The 16,506-nt window shown below is 39.8% G+C and overlaps 1 protein-coding gene across 1 annotated transcript in view; it reads left to right on the forward strand.

Annotated features, from left to right (window-relative positions):
- LOC130917455 (histone-lysine N-methyltransferase MECOM-like) overlaps positions 1 to 15,779 on the forward strand; it is a 102,000-nt gene extending 86,221 nt beyond the window's left edge. The window contains exons 2-3 of the mRNA XM_057838867.1: positions 13,126 to 13,475; positions 15,713 to 15,779. Coding sequence (XP_057694850.1) covers positions 13,126 to 13,475; positions 15,713 to 15,736 — 374 coding nt within the window. The 3' untranslated portion in view covers positions 15,737 to 15,779. The remainder of the gene's footprint in view (positions 1 to 13,125; positions 13,476 to 15,712) is intronic.
- The last annotated feature ends 727 nt before the right edge of the window (positions 15,780 to 16,506 follow it).

Below are 16,506 nucleotides of genomic sequence, written 5' to 3' on the forward strand. Positions count from 1 at the left end.
GACAACCCTAGACAACACATTAGATTTTTAAATATCCTTTTCGAGTTTTATTCATTTCGAAACAAATATATAGAGCAACTGTTCAAAAGTACTCGAAATAATGACTGCTGAATGAACCTATTCCTTTCAACCAGTTCACATGGTTTCCTCCTAGTCACCCAAATGGACCTGCAAACCTAAAGACTGTCCAACAAGGCCCCCATTAAGCACAAAGAGAGTGTTAATTAGGAAGCTTATTGCCTCTCCTGAGGGCAAACCGGTTCAAAACATTCCTCCCTACACCCTGCTGAGGGAATGGGGCACAAAATGATCCACTGTAATTAACAGTGCTTCGTAAATGAACAGCAGCCCCTTTCTGATAGGGGCTAGCTGTAATTGTTTGTTTATGTAGTTTTGGATTTGGCCACGGTGTGTTATTTCTATGAGAGGTGTCCGCTTATCCTAAGGGTATCCACATTTTTCTTAGTGGCAGCCAATTTAATCCATGTGTGGTGTTCTTATTGTTGTTACAGAGCGAGTGTTTGCGGGTCTGGTGGATCCTCTAGTTTTTATTGTTTTTAATTGCTACAAAATAAAAACATTTTGTTAAAATGCTCAACACATGTTGATCTTAATTAAAAGCAGGGTAAACATTACATATGGTTAATACTCGCTATTTACCTTTGTTAGAATAAATGTGTAACTTACGCAAAATCGCATCTCAATATGAGGTAACAGAAATGTACAATTGACAAGTGGTTTTCTATACTTCATTTGAACATTCTATCAATTTGGTAGAAATCTTTTATCCACGAGCTTATGCAGCAAGGCAGTGTGTGCACATTGCATATTTTTCAGACTATAAGTCGCAGTTTTTTTTCATAGTTTGGCAGAGGGTGCATCTTATACTCTGGAGCGACTTACTGTATGTGTGATTATTTACGTTCGGGTCGGGACGACTTCTCTCTCACTAACTTAAAAAAAAAAAAAAAAAAATGAAATCATATATTTATACTAAAACTATGTATGGATATTAAATAAAATAAATAATTTGGATAAAACAGAGAAGGCGCTGTGCATGCCTGCGCACGTGCACGCAGTGGCTCTCTTTTCAATCTTCCCCTCCCGCGCCTTGGCGCCCTCCGCGAGCATCCTAGTTTTTTCCTTTTCGATATGGAGCAGCTATAGGAGTGAAAAAAATAAAGACAGGGGAATTGAAAAGCAAACAACTGCGGTAGGAGTGGGATATGGAAAGGATTCAAATTGATTGTTGAAGATGCTATAGGAAACAGCTTCGGCTTCGTAAACGAATGTGGTGCTTTGTTAAATATATTTCTCGTATGAGACCAAACTTTTCCAGCGTTATTTCGTTGTGTAAATGCATTTATAATGATCATAAAAAATATGTAGACTATTTAAACATTGAGAAAACTTGTGTTTTTTTTCTGCCAACTCGAGGATATTAAAATAAATGTCAAATCCACTATCCGCCTGTTAGAACAGACACTGAAATATAAAAGATATAAATGTTTATTGAATATCCATCTTACAGTCTTGTTTAATTGGGAGAATTTGTTACAAAAGACAGGCTTTGATTTGTTATCATTATGCATATCCAGTATGCACCGACATCGTCACAAACGTGATCACACAAAACGCAACCACGCATCGCATCCCGCATTTCCTCCTTCTCCTGAGTCCTCACAAATAGAATATAATTTATTTATTTATTCATTTTTCGGGCTTCTGCCCACAAATAAAACATACAATTTCGGGTTTTTTCGGGCTAGGACAAGCAAATCAAGTTAATTGATCAGGCTCGGGCCGCGTCGGGCTTTAATACCCGCAGGCCGGTCGGGTCGGGCTGGATTTTTTAAGCCGATCGTACTTCTAGCGTCATGTAATATCAGCATACCGTACACCAATTCAGCCTGCTGTTCTCTATTGTATTTTAAATCGCCTTTCAAGATGACATGACTTTTCTTCGTGCTGGATTCTGTCAAATAACTTTCCCCCCAAAAATGCGACTGTGTTTTTTTCATTTTCATTGCGCATTTTTTGGCTGGGGCGACTTATACTCAGGTGCGACGTATTGTTCGAAAAATTCGATACATATTTCTTGCACTTAATGCATACAGTATATGTTGCGCTTTTTAAAATGACTTTTAGGGCCGTACTCTTTGAACCTCTCCTTTTTGTCACTTGTGTTTACAACTCAAAATAATGAAATCATCCAAAGAATTTTACAAACATTGAATTATATGAAAGATTTGAGTTTCAGACCTACTCTGAAGCAGCATCACACACTTAAAGTAGACATTGAAAATGGTGGTCTGGTAGGTTGAGAGGAATACATGGCATTCTCTTCCTAAGTCCTCCACACAAACGGCAGGTGTGGAGAAATTGAGAGGTCATTAAGGATGGTATATGTTCACCAGAAATGAGCGTGTTTAACATTTGTAAAAATGTAATATTTTTCTAGCGTTGATAACTGAAAATGGGTCCCACAGACCCGAACAGGACACAACTGTTAAATGATGATATTTTGAATTCACTTCTCTACTCCCAGCTTTAATCAAGCTGGAAATAAAAACTGTTGTATTGCAGCGAATTTTTGTTGCGAATTGGCTTGTCTCAAATTTGTCTTAAAGAAATCATGTGAATATGGAGTCTTACTAACAGTATGATGCAGTTTTCTTCATAATACCCTAAAGATCAAGAACAGAAACATTTTTATGGCCTATTTCAGACAAGTAAACTAGCCCTAAGTACATCTCACGTAGTGCCCGGCCAATGACGAGTCAGCCTTCCATTAAAATGACAATCAGTAGGCTGGATCTCAATGCTGCGTTCCTGCTAGTGTTTTCCCATCTACTATTCTGTCCAGAGTGTGAAAAACAAGCTTTCGGTCAAAACAATGATTACATATTTGTGGCTCTGCTTATATTTTGGCTTTTAGCCACTTCTTCTTTGGAACTTTGTCATGCTTTGCTGCCAAGTCAGTGTCAAAGACACTCTCTGTAAGGTTGCTGTGTTAAATTTTCGCACTGTGTTTGTTTCCCCTCACAAATCACAAAATTTCGGCTAGTTCTTTTTATTTATTTTTTAACAAATCATTTTGGTGCCCCTGGAAATCCCAGGTCCCTAGCAATTGCCAGTTCTTGAAATAGTAAGTCCATTTCTGCCCTTGAAAATAATACAGTGATCCCTCACTATTTCGCGCTTCTAACTTGGCACCCTCAGTCCACTGCGGATTGTTATTTTCAATTTAAAAAAAAGTTGCTGTTGCAACTCATTGTGTGTAAGTGAGCAGCTTGAGCGGAATTGAGTGGAGTCACTCAATGAAGCATTTAATAAAACAAAGCGTTTTTCTACTACTTTATTCTTGTTTAAAAATAGTTCGGTGGGACAGTAAAATGTTTAAAACTTGTCATAATAGATTACGTACGTAATACATTTGAAGTGCTTAAAAGTAAATGTGCATGCTCAAAAATGTTTGATTCTGACAGACGATGGAGATAATGCGTGATTAACGTATATTAGACAGGCATTGCTGGAGGCATGCCTTTCCTCTTTCAATTATAAGTACTCAAAGGTAACAAAGAAAACAAAAATGTATGAAGGAACATAAAGGTCCATAATCATTCTATAAATTCATGTCTTAGACCCCCGTGGTCAATAATTGGGCCCTTTTCTTTGGATGTCAGATGGGATTTATGAATCAGATCCTTACTAATTGAATGCAAAATGTTGCATCTTATAGCTCGGTGCCCGCTGTACAATATGAAACAATGGACTATATACGCTTTAATAGACCCAAGAGGGGAAATGGGCTTCGTCTTTCAGTTTCAGACAGGCATGGAGAAATACAGCAAGAGATTGATTGAACCAGTACAGTGTGGTTATATTTTTAAAGTACTTTTCACCAGTTTCGAGAGTATCAGCCTTTATGTGGTGAACGCAATTTGCAAACAACATTTTGAGGATCCATCTTTAACATGAAGATCATTTATACAAGGTGTTTTTATTGCTTTAAATTAGAAATATGTTATACAGTGTGCAGAAAAACATCAGTGCATTTCTAATTGTTGTGTAAAATCTTCCGTTTTTATGACATACCAAATTGCTGAATTTTTTTAAATAAATAAATAGAACAAAAAACAAATACTAAATAAATTCCCAAATTTAATAACTGCCTTACTGAGAGAGGAGGTGTTTGAGATAGAGACAGCAAAAAAGGCAGTGATGCAGACTAAAATGAAAACTGGGGGGGGGGCTCATGTCCACAGGTAGGTTATTTCTCTCTGTAAACATATGTATCCATTTGTCCCGTGGATGCGTCCCATCGGCACTGGCTAGGTCACACCTCCATTAGGGGCTTTGTCACAGTGATTAATAGCTCTTTCTATCATCTTTAATTCACTCCCTGATGATGGCGGCCCCGCTTGCGGCTCGGCATAATCGTGTGATCTATGAGTGCGCCCAACACTTTGTGGCAGAGGTGAAAATCATTCCACCCATGCAGATAGCATGTCGGGGAATAAATGTTTTCCTTCTGTAAATTTGGCATAAACTGCAAATACTTGACTCAATTACTGCAAATACTCAAAAACATACAATTTTAGCTGCAGTCTCTGTTTCATGGGTCACACATTGAAATACTGGACTCCTGATATTTTTTGAACAGATGTACTGTAGTTATACAAAAAGTAATGTAGTGTTTGTTATACAGCAAGAGTGCCCACACTTTTTTTACCACACAAGCTATTTGTGTTTGGCTCCCGATGTCACATTTGGGTGCTTGTCAATTTTCTCATTTTAGAGTGTGGGCAGTGTTCCCTGGACACATGTGCATTCAATGCTCATCAGCTGCGTATTTAAACATAGGCAACCCAAGCAAGGGTGCCGATATATTAACTTGCTGGTCGCCATTTGCCACTAGTTCTGTCTAGTCACATCCTATTTGCTAGCGTGATTGTTAGTCGCTTTTTGTTTTGTGATTCCTTTATGTTGTGCAGATATTGAGTGTATTTATTTTTTTGTTGTCTTATTGGCTAACCCTAACCCTAACCCTGCCCACAGCTTAGTTTGGTATTATTAATCCTCGTTGACCTATTCTCACAGACTCTTTTTGTTATTCCCGCTTTTTTCCGCGATATCGTGTTTGTTTTTGTTTGTAATTAATGAACCCTTGTAGGCATACCCCCCAATTGTTGTCTGCTCTAGGGTCCAGTCTTGCTTTCCGCATAAGCGGACTATAACACCTGATACCGATTCGATACCTGGCTGTATGGTATCAGCCAATGCCAGTACATTATTGTTATCATATCACATAGCATTTGTTTTCATGTCACATTTTTGATAGAAATAGACATATTTCTTTTAATTGTTGCATACTCATAAAGTCATTGCTATCAAGGCTTGGCCAGACACTGCTTAATGTGCCTGTGGCACAAAAAAGCATGTTTAATTCATATTACACGTGGTATTTTATGCTCCTGATTGAAATAGACCGCTTGGATGAGTGTGGAAGCAATCGATATTTTTATCACATTCTTTGAATCCCGCGCCATGAAAATGAGTGACTTCCGGCCAGAGTATGGATTGAGAAAGAAGGCGAATGTGACATCAGCGGACTAATCATTTTAACAATACAGCCATTACTATAGTATGCAGAAGGACTGCGGATTCAGCTGATTTTGCGGGTTAATTCGTTATTTTTTTGCGTCACACCAGCTCAGTGTGCTGCAGGCTTTTGTTGCTACACCAGGGAGAGTGGTGTGAGGCTTTTTGGATTTCTAAAAGATCTAGCTCACCGTGAAGAATGGGGAAAACAAGTCAGACAATTTAGAGACCACTGGACGGATGACTAAGTGAGTAAGCGACGTGTTTTATGTTATGTCAAATACTGGGATCACTGCAAACGTTTTAAGAAGGACAATACTCCTTTTTCACCGAAAGGGCCACTTGGCCGACAACCGGCGGCTTGTCGCACACCATGTTCGCCCGCCGATAAAGGCATGCCCGCCTATAAAGTGCTATCCTCGGCATGGGCCCGGGGAGTCCCCCGCTCTCGTCTCCGGTTCTCAATTGTGTCGAGACTTCCAGCCCCCTTGGCCCACTTCACCTGCCCGCCTGGAAAGTGCTATACTCGGCTTGGGGTCAGGTAGCCACGCGCTATGACGTCGGCCGGTTTGTCCACCAAGAAATCTTCATTTTTGGCGATCATTCCCCTCTGCGTCCCCGGCGATGAGCACTGCCTGCTTGCCGGTGCCACAACAGATTGACGAGCCAAACGTTGCTCGTTGCCGGGGGCTGGCCGATCGGTGAAGACAATCATCCCTGCCGCTGTGTGTGACATGAGTCGGCGTAGTTTTGTGTGATTTTTTTGCTTTAGGAAGAGACTTGGGAGAGCCACCCGGTTTGGGTTAGCATGTCGCCTACCTCTCACGCCCACTGTTTTGTTTACGCTCTTTCCTTCATCTCCGAAGCCGGGGCAGGAAAATGGCAAAAGCCGGACAAACTTCGGTGGCATAAAATACCATTCGGGAGGTTTAAGAGGTCAGCAGTTTTTACCATTGTGCAGTAATTTAGCCCTGTCGTACTGAATAAATGCATTTTTAATATTTCATATTTCATTGAGTAGAAGACTGTTATTTGTCATGACCGTACAATTTACATAGCAATTGGGAACAAATACTTAGACAAAAGAATATCCTGTAAAAATATTGGAGTGGAGAGATTAAAACAATGATGACATTTTGCTGCTCTCTGTTGCATTTTCCTCGTTCTGAATCTTCCTCCTCCATTGGGCTGAATTCTAAATCAGCTGAAATCGTTACTCTGCCGATGTCATCACTCAGATGGCGGCGCCCGATCACCATAATGACAGGAGTAGCTAAACAGCAGATTGAAAGACTCATCTCTCGTCATCTACACTTGCCAAATTGTTGTATATAGTTGAATCGTCTGAAAATATGATTTTAATTCACCTAATAATGCTATTTAAGATGTTTTTTTATGGTGTCACAGACACTTTAATTCATTGGCTGACATTGATGGTGCTAGACATCAAATCCAGGGGAAGTGGGAGGGTTAGCAGCGAATGAATAAATTAGGGCTGTCCCAAACGATTAATTTCCTCCCGATTAGTCAGCCGACTATTTTTACAATTAGTCGACTAATCTAATCTAATTATTATTATTTATTTTTTTACTAATTTAATAATTAAATTTTTGTTAAAGCTTATTAATTCACAAAAAAACATTTTGGAACACCTAAATTCTTTATTAATTTATAAATAAATAACATAAATATCAATAAAAAATCACAAACAATGAGGTCAAATGCTGCTGGCATTAACTGGTGCAAAAACATGTAAACGGAAACACTGTGACTTCACCTTTTTAACAGGAGTCAAAACAATTTTTACTCTTTTTGCGGTATGTCATTTTCTATATTGTTCTAAATGTTAAAATGAGTTGCAATGTCCCAGACAATCATTTTCAGAATACTTTGTGTGAGTTCAGATGCTCTTTCCGGTGTGCATTCCGCATTTTTGGGGGAGGGGAAAAACTTTTCAACTTTTGTTTGTTTTAACCTGAAGATAACGCAGAGGGCACACTGAAATATTACCACAATTATTTTGAATGAAAGGCAAACATACCCACAGTAACAAAAATTAAGTATATAGTATTAAATTTATAGTATACTACTAGATGTAAAACTTTATAATATTAAATAACTAGTGTAATTAGTGCAGTCATGGATTACAGTAAGCAGGCCAGTGGTGTTTCCATATATATTTTTTATAGTATGTATATACAGGATATATGTATATATTTTCCCTAAGTGGGAGCTTCCATGATCCTAATAAATTTAATAATAATTATAAAAAATATATAATTATATTAATTATTTTATTAAATAAAAATGCGCGTTGATACGACGCACATAAAGGCAACTTCCATTTAAAAAATCGTTAGAGAGTTGTATGGACTTACAATCCGCTAGCTTGTTGTTTCTTGTTGTCTTCGAAAATTATACTTGGGTGATGGCGCTTCAAGTGTTCATTTATAGCCGACGTGCTACCGTGGTATGCGAGCTCAGCTTAGCAAAGAGTACACACAGTGGCACCCTCCATATTTTCCTTGAAATATTTCCAGGCTCTGGTTATTCTGGTCCGCTTTTTTGGCTTTATGCCGCTTTCACGTGTAACCATCCCTGCCCTTTTTGGAAATTGGCGGTGTTTTCAACTCCTCACCGGCGATTCACTTGGCTCGTTGTCGTCGGTTTGTCTGGGTTCGTCCGATTTCTTCCTCAGGAAGGCGGCGGCGTGCATAAAAACACCGAGAGGCGTCGGATGGCTCTTTAAGGATACTTTTATTTAGCCTGGTACACCAGACTCAACGCTGTTCCAGCTATTGAGTCTGGCCACCCTTCCCACGGAAACAATTTCCAGGGCGGAGCAAGCCACAGCATACAGACAGCGGAGTGGACCAATCAGCGACGGGCAGACGTGACGTTAGTAAAATGGCGACTTCAGGATGACGGACTTGCGCGCGGAAGTAAACATATGAAGAGAGCGGAGTTTATTCGACATGGCTAGCTCGAGACAGATTGTTGTCAGTGACTCGTGTCGATGTGTTTTTGGTCATTTAAAACTGATTTTACCGTGGATTGGAACATATTCTCGGCTCTGCCGTTCACCGTCTGTGTTGCTGAAGGGACCACAAGAGTGACGTTACTCGTGAAGAACACGTCACGCAAATAAACGAATCTGATTTGTCGATTGATTTTGTATCTGCTCGAAAAGGCCGTCAATGGGATGGGTCCCAGACTATTTCTCTCTGTTTGAAAAATACAGGGAGAATAGTCTGGCAGAGCCAGGCTAACTTTTATTGACCAAAACAAAAACGTGGGGGATGAAGCCACTAAGTCAACTCGGCGCTACCTGCGCACTTTTACAACTCGCCGATCTCGCTCCCTCTCTCTCGCTCGCTCGCCCACTTTCTTCCTCTTTGCTCAATCTGACAACGCCGGTCACATTGAAATAACAGCGGCCCCCTTGGGGGTGCCAGTAACAACCGCTTGTATCGCGAGCGCCTGCCATTCTAAATTTATCCGCATGTAATTTTTTTTAGCCCGTCGTTACCCGTCGACGGTATGTTTTGCCCGTCGACGCGTTTACGTCATCGATGACGTCGACAACTAGTCGGGACAGCTCTAGAATGAATATTCATTTACTGCCACCTTCCCAATTCCAATGGCTTGGACGTGTTTAAATTTAAATTAACAGCAGAAGAAGGGCAACAAATGCTCCTTTTTTACAGTGAGGCGGATAACTGATGACCAATAGTTGTTAACTAAATCTAAATGAGTCCATGTTGCACAGTATCAGCACGTTATTTTTAGTGCTCCCTGATACGGATGAAGTCATTTTAGTGCTCTATCGGTACAGATACTTTTGGCTTCTACTCTACATAGTATAAGCCGCAACTTTTTTCTTTTTATGTGAACCCTGCAGCTTACAGTCCAGTGTGGTTAAGTCTAATGAGCTCGATGACTTTTGGTGTGAATAGCCCTGTGGCTTATAGTTCAGTTCAGCTTATATATGAAGAAAGTACTTTTTTTTTTTTCAAATTTGAAAAAAAGTCAAATTTGACCAGTGCGGCTTATAGTAAGGTCTGCCTCATAGTAAAAAAAAATAAAATAATAAAAAATTGTGTGTGTGTGTGCTACTAAAGTTTACTTTACGCAAGGTCTATACACATGGATGTTTATAAGTGAAAATGGTCTTGTTTCATCCAGTGAACCAAGGAAATCTCTGGCCTAAATCAAATCTAAACTTTGGGAGTAGAATTGGAAAGGAAATGTCAAGGGAGGTACAGCAATGTGGGGATACAGTTACCTATAAAAGCTCTTGTCCCTCTACCATATGGTAAGCTTCACATTCAGGACTATAACCTTATTTACGCACAGTGTTCAAAATCATTAGGTTGACCTGTTGGGTTTCATGCTGAAATCAGAACTACATTGTTTAATGGTGTTTTTCAAACATGCTTGGACCGCATTGAAATCCTTGAACGCACTAGTTTCACTGATATTTTAGTTTGGTCATGCATTGCTAGCCGTGTCCTAAACATACTTTACGTATATGTCACACACAGATGTGTCTATACTGTATGTCAGCTCATTATTTAAGTTATTGTTGCAGTAGTTATGTAGATGAGTTTATGTAGTTGAGGTCAAGCCCACTAGTGGCAGATCACAGTTGTCTTTCCAGTCTTTCAGAATAACAGTTGCTTCATGGTTGATGAACAAGTAAATGCATTTGTATCAGTGTGCGGATAAAAGGGTTCAGGCTTACCGCACAGTGAGGCAGTGTCACATCAGCAGTCATTCTGGAATGTTCCTGAGCCCAGAGATGGGTTGCTGAGCCTCATTAGCAGAGCCCCTTCACGCCGCAGCCTGTCAGCTCACGTTAGGCACAACTCACCACAGATGCACGCCAGGGAGCAGCAGCTTCCTGTGGACCATTTCCGGCTTTGAGTGTCTCCTTGTTCCACTGTGGCACACCTTGTTCATCAGAACTCATCAAAATCTGTCATTGACTTCCTGGTGATCTTTATCATTTAGTCAGCACCAATAATGTTCTCTTTGTCATTTCCCCCCCTCAAATGTCAAATGAAACGGAGTTCCAAATTAAAGATACTGTACTGTAAAACCTCTACTTACACTGCTGGCACCCCTGCAATTTTGTCAGATAATGCTCAATTTCTCCCAGAAAATGATTGTAATTACAAATGCTTTGGTAGTAATATCTTCAATTATTTTGCTTGCAATGAAAAAACACAAAAGGGAATGAAAAAATAAATAAATAAATAAAATCCTTATTATTTTACACAAAACTCAAAAAATGGGCCGGACAAAAGTATTGGCACCCTCAGCCTAATACTTCGTAGCACAACCTTTAGACAAAATATCTCTGAACAACCGCTTCCGGTATCCATCAATGAGTTTTTTACAATGCTCTGCTGAAATTTTAGACGATTCTTCTTTGGCCAACTGCTCCAGGTCTCTGAGATTTGAAGGGTGCCTTCTCCAAACTGTCATTTTCAGATCTCTCCACAGGTGTTCTTGGGGATTCAAGTCTGAACTCATTGCTGGCCATTTTAGAAGTCTCCAGTGCTTTCTCTCAAAACGTTTTCTTGTACTTTTAAAATGTCTTTTAAGTCATTGTCCTGCTGGAAGATCCATGACCTCTGAGGGAGACCCAGCTTTCTCATACTGGGCCCTACATTATGCTGCAAAATTTGTTGGTAGTCTTCAGATTTCATAATGCCATGCAAACAGTCAAGCAATCCAGTGCCAGAGGCAGCAAAGCAACCCCCAAAAATCAGGGAACCTCCGCCAAGTTTGACTGTGGGGACCGTGTTCTATTTTTTTAAGGATCGTTTTTTTCCCCCTGTAAACTCTATGTTGATGCCATTTCCCCAACAGCTCTACTTTTGTCTCATCTGATCAGAGAACATTATTTCATTCCAGATATTCTTTCTCAGGTAAGTTTTGGATAACTCCAGCCTGGCTTTTTTATGTATCAGGGTCAGAAGTGGGGTCTTCCTTGGTATCCTACCGTAGAGTCTCTTTTCATTCAGATGCCAATGGATAGTACGGGTTGACACTGTTGTACCCTCGGACTTCAGGACAGCTTGAACTTGTTTGGATGTTAGTCGAGGTTCTTTATCCACCATCCCCACAATCTTTCGTTGAAATCGCTCATCAATTTTTCTTTTCCTTCCACATCTAGGGAGGTTAGCCACAGTGCCATGAGCTTTACACTTATTGATGACACTGCATACGGTAGACACAGCAACATTCAGGTCTTTGGAGATGGACTCGTAACCTTGAGATTGCCCATGCTTCCTCACAATTTTGCATCTCAAGTCCTCAGACAGTTCTTTGGTCCTCTTTCTTTTCTCCATGCTCAATGTGGTACACGAACAGAGGTTGAGTCAACTTTAATACATTTTAAGTGGCTGCAAGTGTGATTTAGTTATTGAAACCACCTGTTATGTGCCAAAGGTAAGTAACAGGTGCTGTTAATTACACAAATTAGAGAAGCATCACATGATTTTTCAAAGGGTGCCAATACTTTTGTCAGGCCCATCTTTGGAGTTTTTTGTAAAATGATAATGATTTATTTGTTTTTTTCCCAGTCTCTTCTGTGTTTTTCATTGCAAACAAAATCAATGAAGATATTACTACCAAAGCATTTGTAATTGCAATCATTTTCTGAGAGAAATTGAGCATTATCTCACAGTATTGCAGGGGTGTTTTACTTCTTCTTCTTGAGTCTTTTGTGTCATGTTTCCCATACTGTAAATTCTTTTGAATAGACCTTTTCAAAAAAAAAAAAAAACAAAAAAAAAAAAAAAAAAAAAAACAGTAACTCGAACAATACATTTAATTTCATACTAATATCAATACTTAAAAAAAGGAAACAAAAACAACAAAAATGTTATGCAGACAAATGCCATGCTGAAGAAGCTCTGTGAGTTCAAAGGTAATTTTCTATGTCCTGTTTCACTATATTCATAATTAACCCCTGTGGGCTTCCTTCTGTTGTCACGGTATGAATAAGCCAGTTCCGGAAAAGGAAATATAAAACAGTCAGAGCTGTACAATGCAGAGTTACTTCTGCTCACTCGGCCTGGCATCACCCTGTTTCATGGCCATAAACACTTGATCCTGTTTCTTCCACTCCATGTCCAGTATTTGTTTTTAAATTGCCACCTGAAGTTATTTCACATCTCACGATAAGTCATGGTTTATCTTAACATACACAACAATGCAGTAAAGTCAATGCAGGAGAAAGAATAACATTTACATTAAAATGTGGGTTTTCCCTTCATGCATCAGTTCATCAGTAATAAGGTCACTCAGTTTAAAAACACTCAAAGCATTACAACATAATACACGCACTTGATACAACAGCTTTCTTAGATTGTGTCTGTTTTGCTGAGTAGTCGCTTTAATATGGAGTTTGGTTGTATTGCATACATTTCTTCAAAATTGTGATGCAACGCATTTTTTTTTGCTGTTCCCTCCACTCACAGCAATTATTTCTGTGTTTCACTTGAGCAGATGACAAAGATGATGAGTATGCCCTTCAACCTTCCGACATTGTAGATGATCCTTGTGGCTCAGATGGCGATCCTGCACTGTCTTCAGGCCCGACAGAGGACCTAGCGTCCCCATCTCTGTCTGAAGAGAAGGTGTCACCTCAAAGGCCTATGTCCCTCAAACAAGAAACAAAGATGTTTTTCCCGCAGGAAAACTTGGCCATTCCCCTGGACTTTGAATTGCAACAGTCAGCTGTTCTAAATGGTGCCCTTGGCATCTGGAGTCGCAGGAGCATTTTCACCGGAGAACAATTTGGACCGTATATTGGCGAGCGAACACCTTCTGTCAGAGACCCTACTCAAGGCTGGCAGGTATGAAAAAAAAAAAGGAGCGGCTTATACTCCAAAAATTACAGTAATTGTGTATCAAGTATCCGTGGCTTTTGCGCTGACATCAACTGACTTTGTGTTTCCTCCCTTTTTGTCAAGTTCAAAATAAACCCAGTGCACACCACAAGGCGACCATTTCTGTTTCACACTCAGTAAAGTACTGTTAGTTTTTGATTCGAACATTTGAAAGAATAGTAACTGAGGATTTGCCCTTAACTCAATTAAAATAAAATGCCATAAATCCTTGTTGGGGACTCAATGTGCCCATAGTCAAATCACGTATTGGTCAGACGACAGTGAAAATCGAAGGTAGGGTCACAGGACAAGGTCAAAGGTTAGATGTGGTGTGTCAATGTCAGACTGGGTTCTTGGTTTTATAGAGGTGGAGGAAGGGGCTCAGCTTCTGGAAATGAGTACATGTGTGAGGACTGGACTGAAGACAGGACTCAAATGCAGAGTTTTGTTGGTTTATAAAAATGATTTATTTAAAAATGACTCTCTCAAGGTAAAAACAAGGCAGGTTGTTCAGCAAAAAAAAAAATAATTTCACCAAGGAAGGCAAAAAAAATGATCATAAACACAAAGTCGCAAACAAACTCAAAAATGCTTACGATGGATTCAGGATCAGACAATATAGCGCAACAAAAAGTCACTCCACTGTGGAAGGCAAAAATATTATCATAAACACAAGGTAGCAAACAAACGCAAAAATGCCTACAAATGATTCATGATCAGAATTTCTCCTATGGCTGTGGACAAATGTGGGCTGGGGTGACACTACGGCAGACGATGACACTCTGGCACAAAACAAAGGGGAGACTGACTATAGACACAGACAGAAGGTATAGACCCTACCCACGTGACGTCACAACTCCTTCCTCCTGACTGGTGCCGCCCAATTGTCCGTCAACACATCATGTTTACCTGTTGCGGCTACGTACATTCCTCCTATTTACGACGTGTTTTTCTGCTCGTTAACATTAATAATCAAAATGGTGAAGGCGTGTGTGGCGGTCGGTTGCAATAACAGAGAAGATAGACGGAGAAGACGGAGAGACTTGAAGTTCTACCGGATTCCGAGAGACCCGGAGAGAAGAGAGCGAGATGGGCTGCTGCAATTCGACGAGAAAACTGGGCTCCAAATGATTACCACAGATTATGTAGTAGTCATTTTATATCTGGTAAGATGCATTTAATATATATTTAGAGGGTTTGGGGCTGACAACCACAATTAAGATCATTGCTAGGCTAATCGCCGACAACATACACGTATGTATGTAGTGAGAGTGCTATCGCTAAACCATATAAACATTAAAAGCCCTAACTCCATTGACAAACGACATGAGATACATTAGACTTGACAGTGGATGTTAGCAATAACAAAAGATTTTGAATTGAAAATTTCGTAACTCACCTTTCCAAGCACAAGATAGATTCCTGCCGAATTTTCGTGGACGAGGACCTGTTTCACCCAACCAGCAACGAAGTATTTATAAGCCTCCAAGCTCTTAAAGTTTTTCAAACTTTCGTGAGAATAGGCTGATTTTGTGTGGACAAGATAGTTGTACATATCAGGGTAGCTAGCAGATGTCAGGCAAATACGGCGGAGACAGCGGGTCGAAAAACATCGATTTAGGCATCAAATATGGATCTGGCGAATGGATAAACTGAAGCTTTTCCACATAACGCCTTTTATGCAACGCATCAAGTGAGTTTACGGCATCCGAAAGCACCGGGTCTTCCATGAAATGCATTATAAATTGCTCGATCAATTGAGACCATTGATAATACAGACACAAAATGACGGACAAGGGGGCGGAACCATACAGCGAGCACGTGATTTTGTGAAGTCGGTGGGTAGGGTCTATAGGGGAACAGGTGCAACCAATTGGTGATTAGGGAGGACATGAGGAAGGGCAAGTGCTCTGAAACAAAGAGGAATAGACTTACAAAATAAATCAGGAAATGACCATGACACAACAAACCTCACCACGGTGTGACAACATGCACAATTTCACAATGTGGTAACATTACAATATAAAAAAAAAACATTCTCAATATCGTCAGGGGTTTGTTATGATTGTCTTTCTTTCTTTCTTTCTTTCTTTCTTTCTTTCTTTCTTTCTTTCTTTCTTTCTTTCTTTCTTTCTTTCTTTCTTTCTTTCTTTCTTTCTTTCTTTCTTTCTTTCTTTCTTTCTTTCTTTATTCATTTTGAATAGTTACATATGTTGGCATGCACCTGACACGGGTGCAACAAGGCTCTGCTGCAATATAAGCATTTTGGAGGAACACGAATTGCCAGCGATATATTGCCTAGCAATATATGATTTTTTAAATTTGATTTGATTTTTTTTGTTGTTGTTATGTAATAAAAGTGAAATTAAAAGCCTCCTGAGAAGTAAGAAAAAAAGAGTGGTGTTTTGAATCTCCAGTTTGCCCCTCTTTGGCCCACCTGTTCTGTCAACGTTCCTTAAATATTGTGTGCTTTCCCAACATAGCAATACTTAGTGTACAGTGAAATGAAGACTGTGATATTTAACTGTAAGCTTTAGATGCCATTACACCCTTAATATGTCTGTGTATGCGCGCGAGTGTTTGTGTCAAATTAAATTCTGCATTTTTTTTTTTTTTTTTAGTTAAAGAAACACTTAATAGCTTTTCAGTTTTGGTCGATTTTAGCGATAACAAATAAGGAATACTGCATTTGCCGTGAGGACCAGCGCCACCCACAGTGTTGTAAAATCATCAATCAATCAATTTTCAATCTCCCAGTTGCCTGCAAATGGCTTCAACATTTCTGTTTCCAGCGGCTGTATGAAAGATGGATAGTAATAAGGCAATGAATCTAGTTGTGGCTAAACAATAGCATATGACATTTGGCAACCGTATGGCTTAGTGTGACGAGTTCGGTTAGTGGTGGTGGTGGTGGGGGGGTGTCACGCTAGCGAGTGAAATGTTTATTCTGTGTAGCCTGCCTTTTCTTTTCCTCATCAGACAAAACTTTTTGTCTCTT

Source organism: Corythoichthys intestinalis, chromosome 6 (genome assembly GCF_030265065.1).
Source record: "Corythoichthys intestinalis isolate RoL2023-P3 chromosome 6, ASM3026506v1, whole genome shotgun sequence".
In the NCBI taxonomy this organism is placed as follows: Eukaryota; Metazoa; Chordata; class Actinopteri; order Syngnathiformes; family Syngnathidae; genus Corythoichthys; species Corythoichthys intestinalis.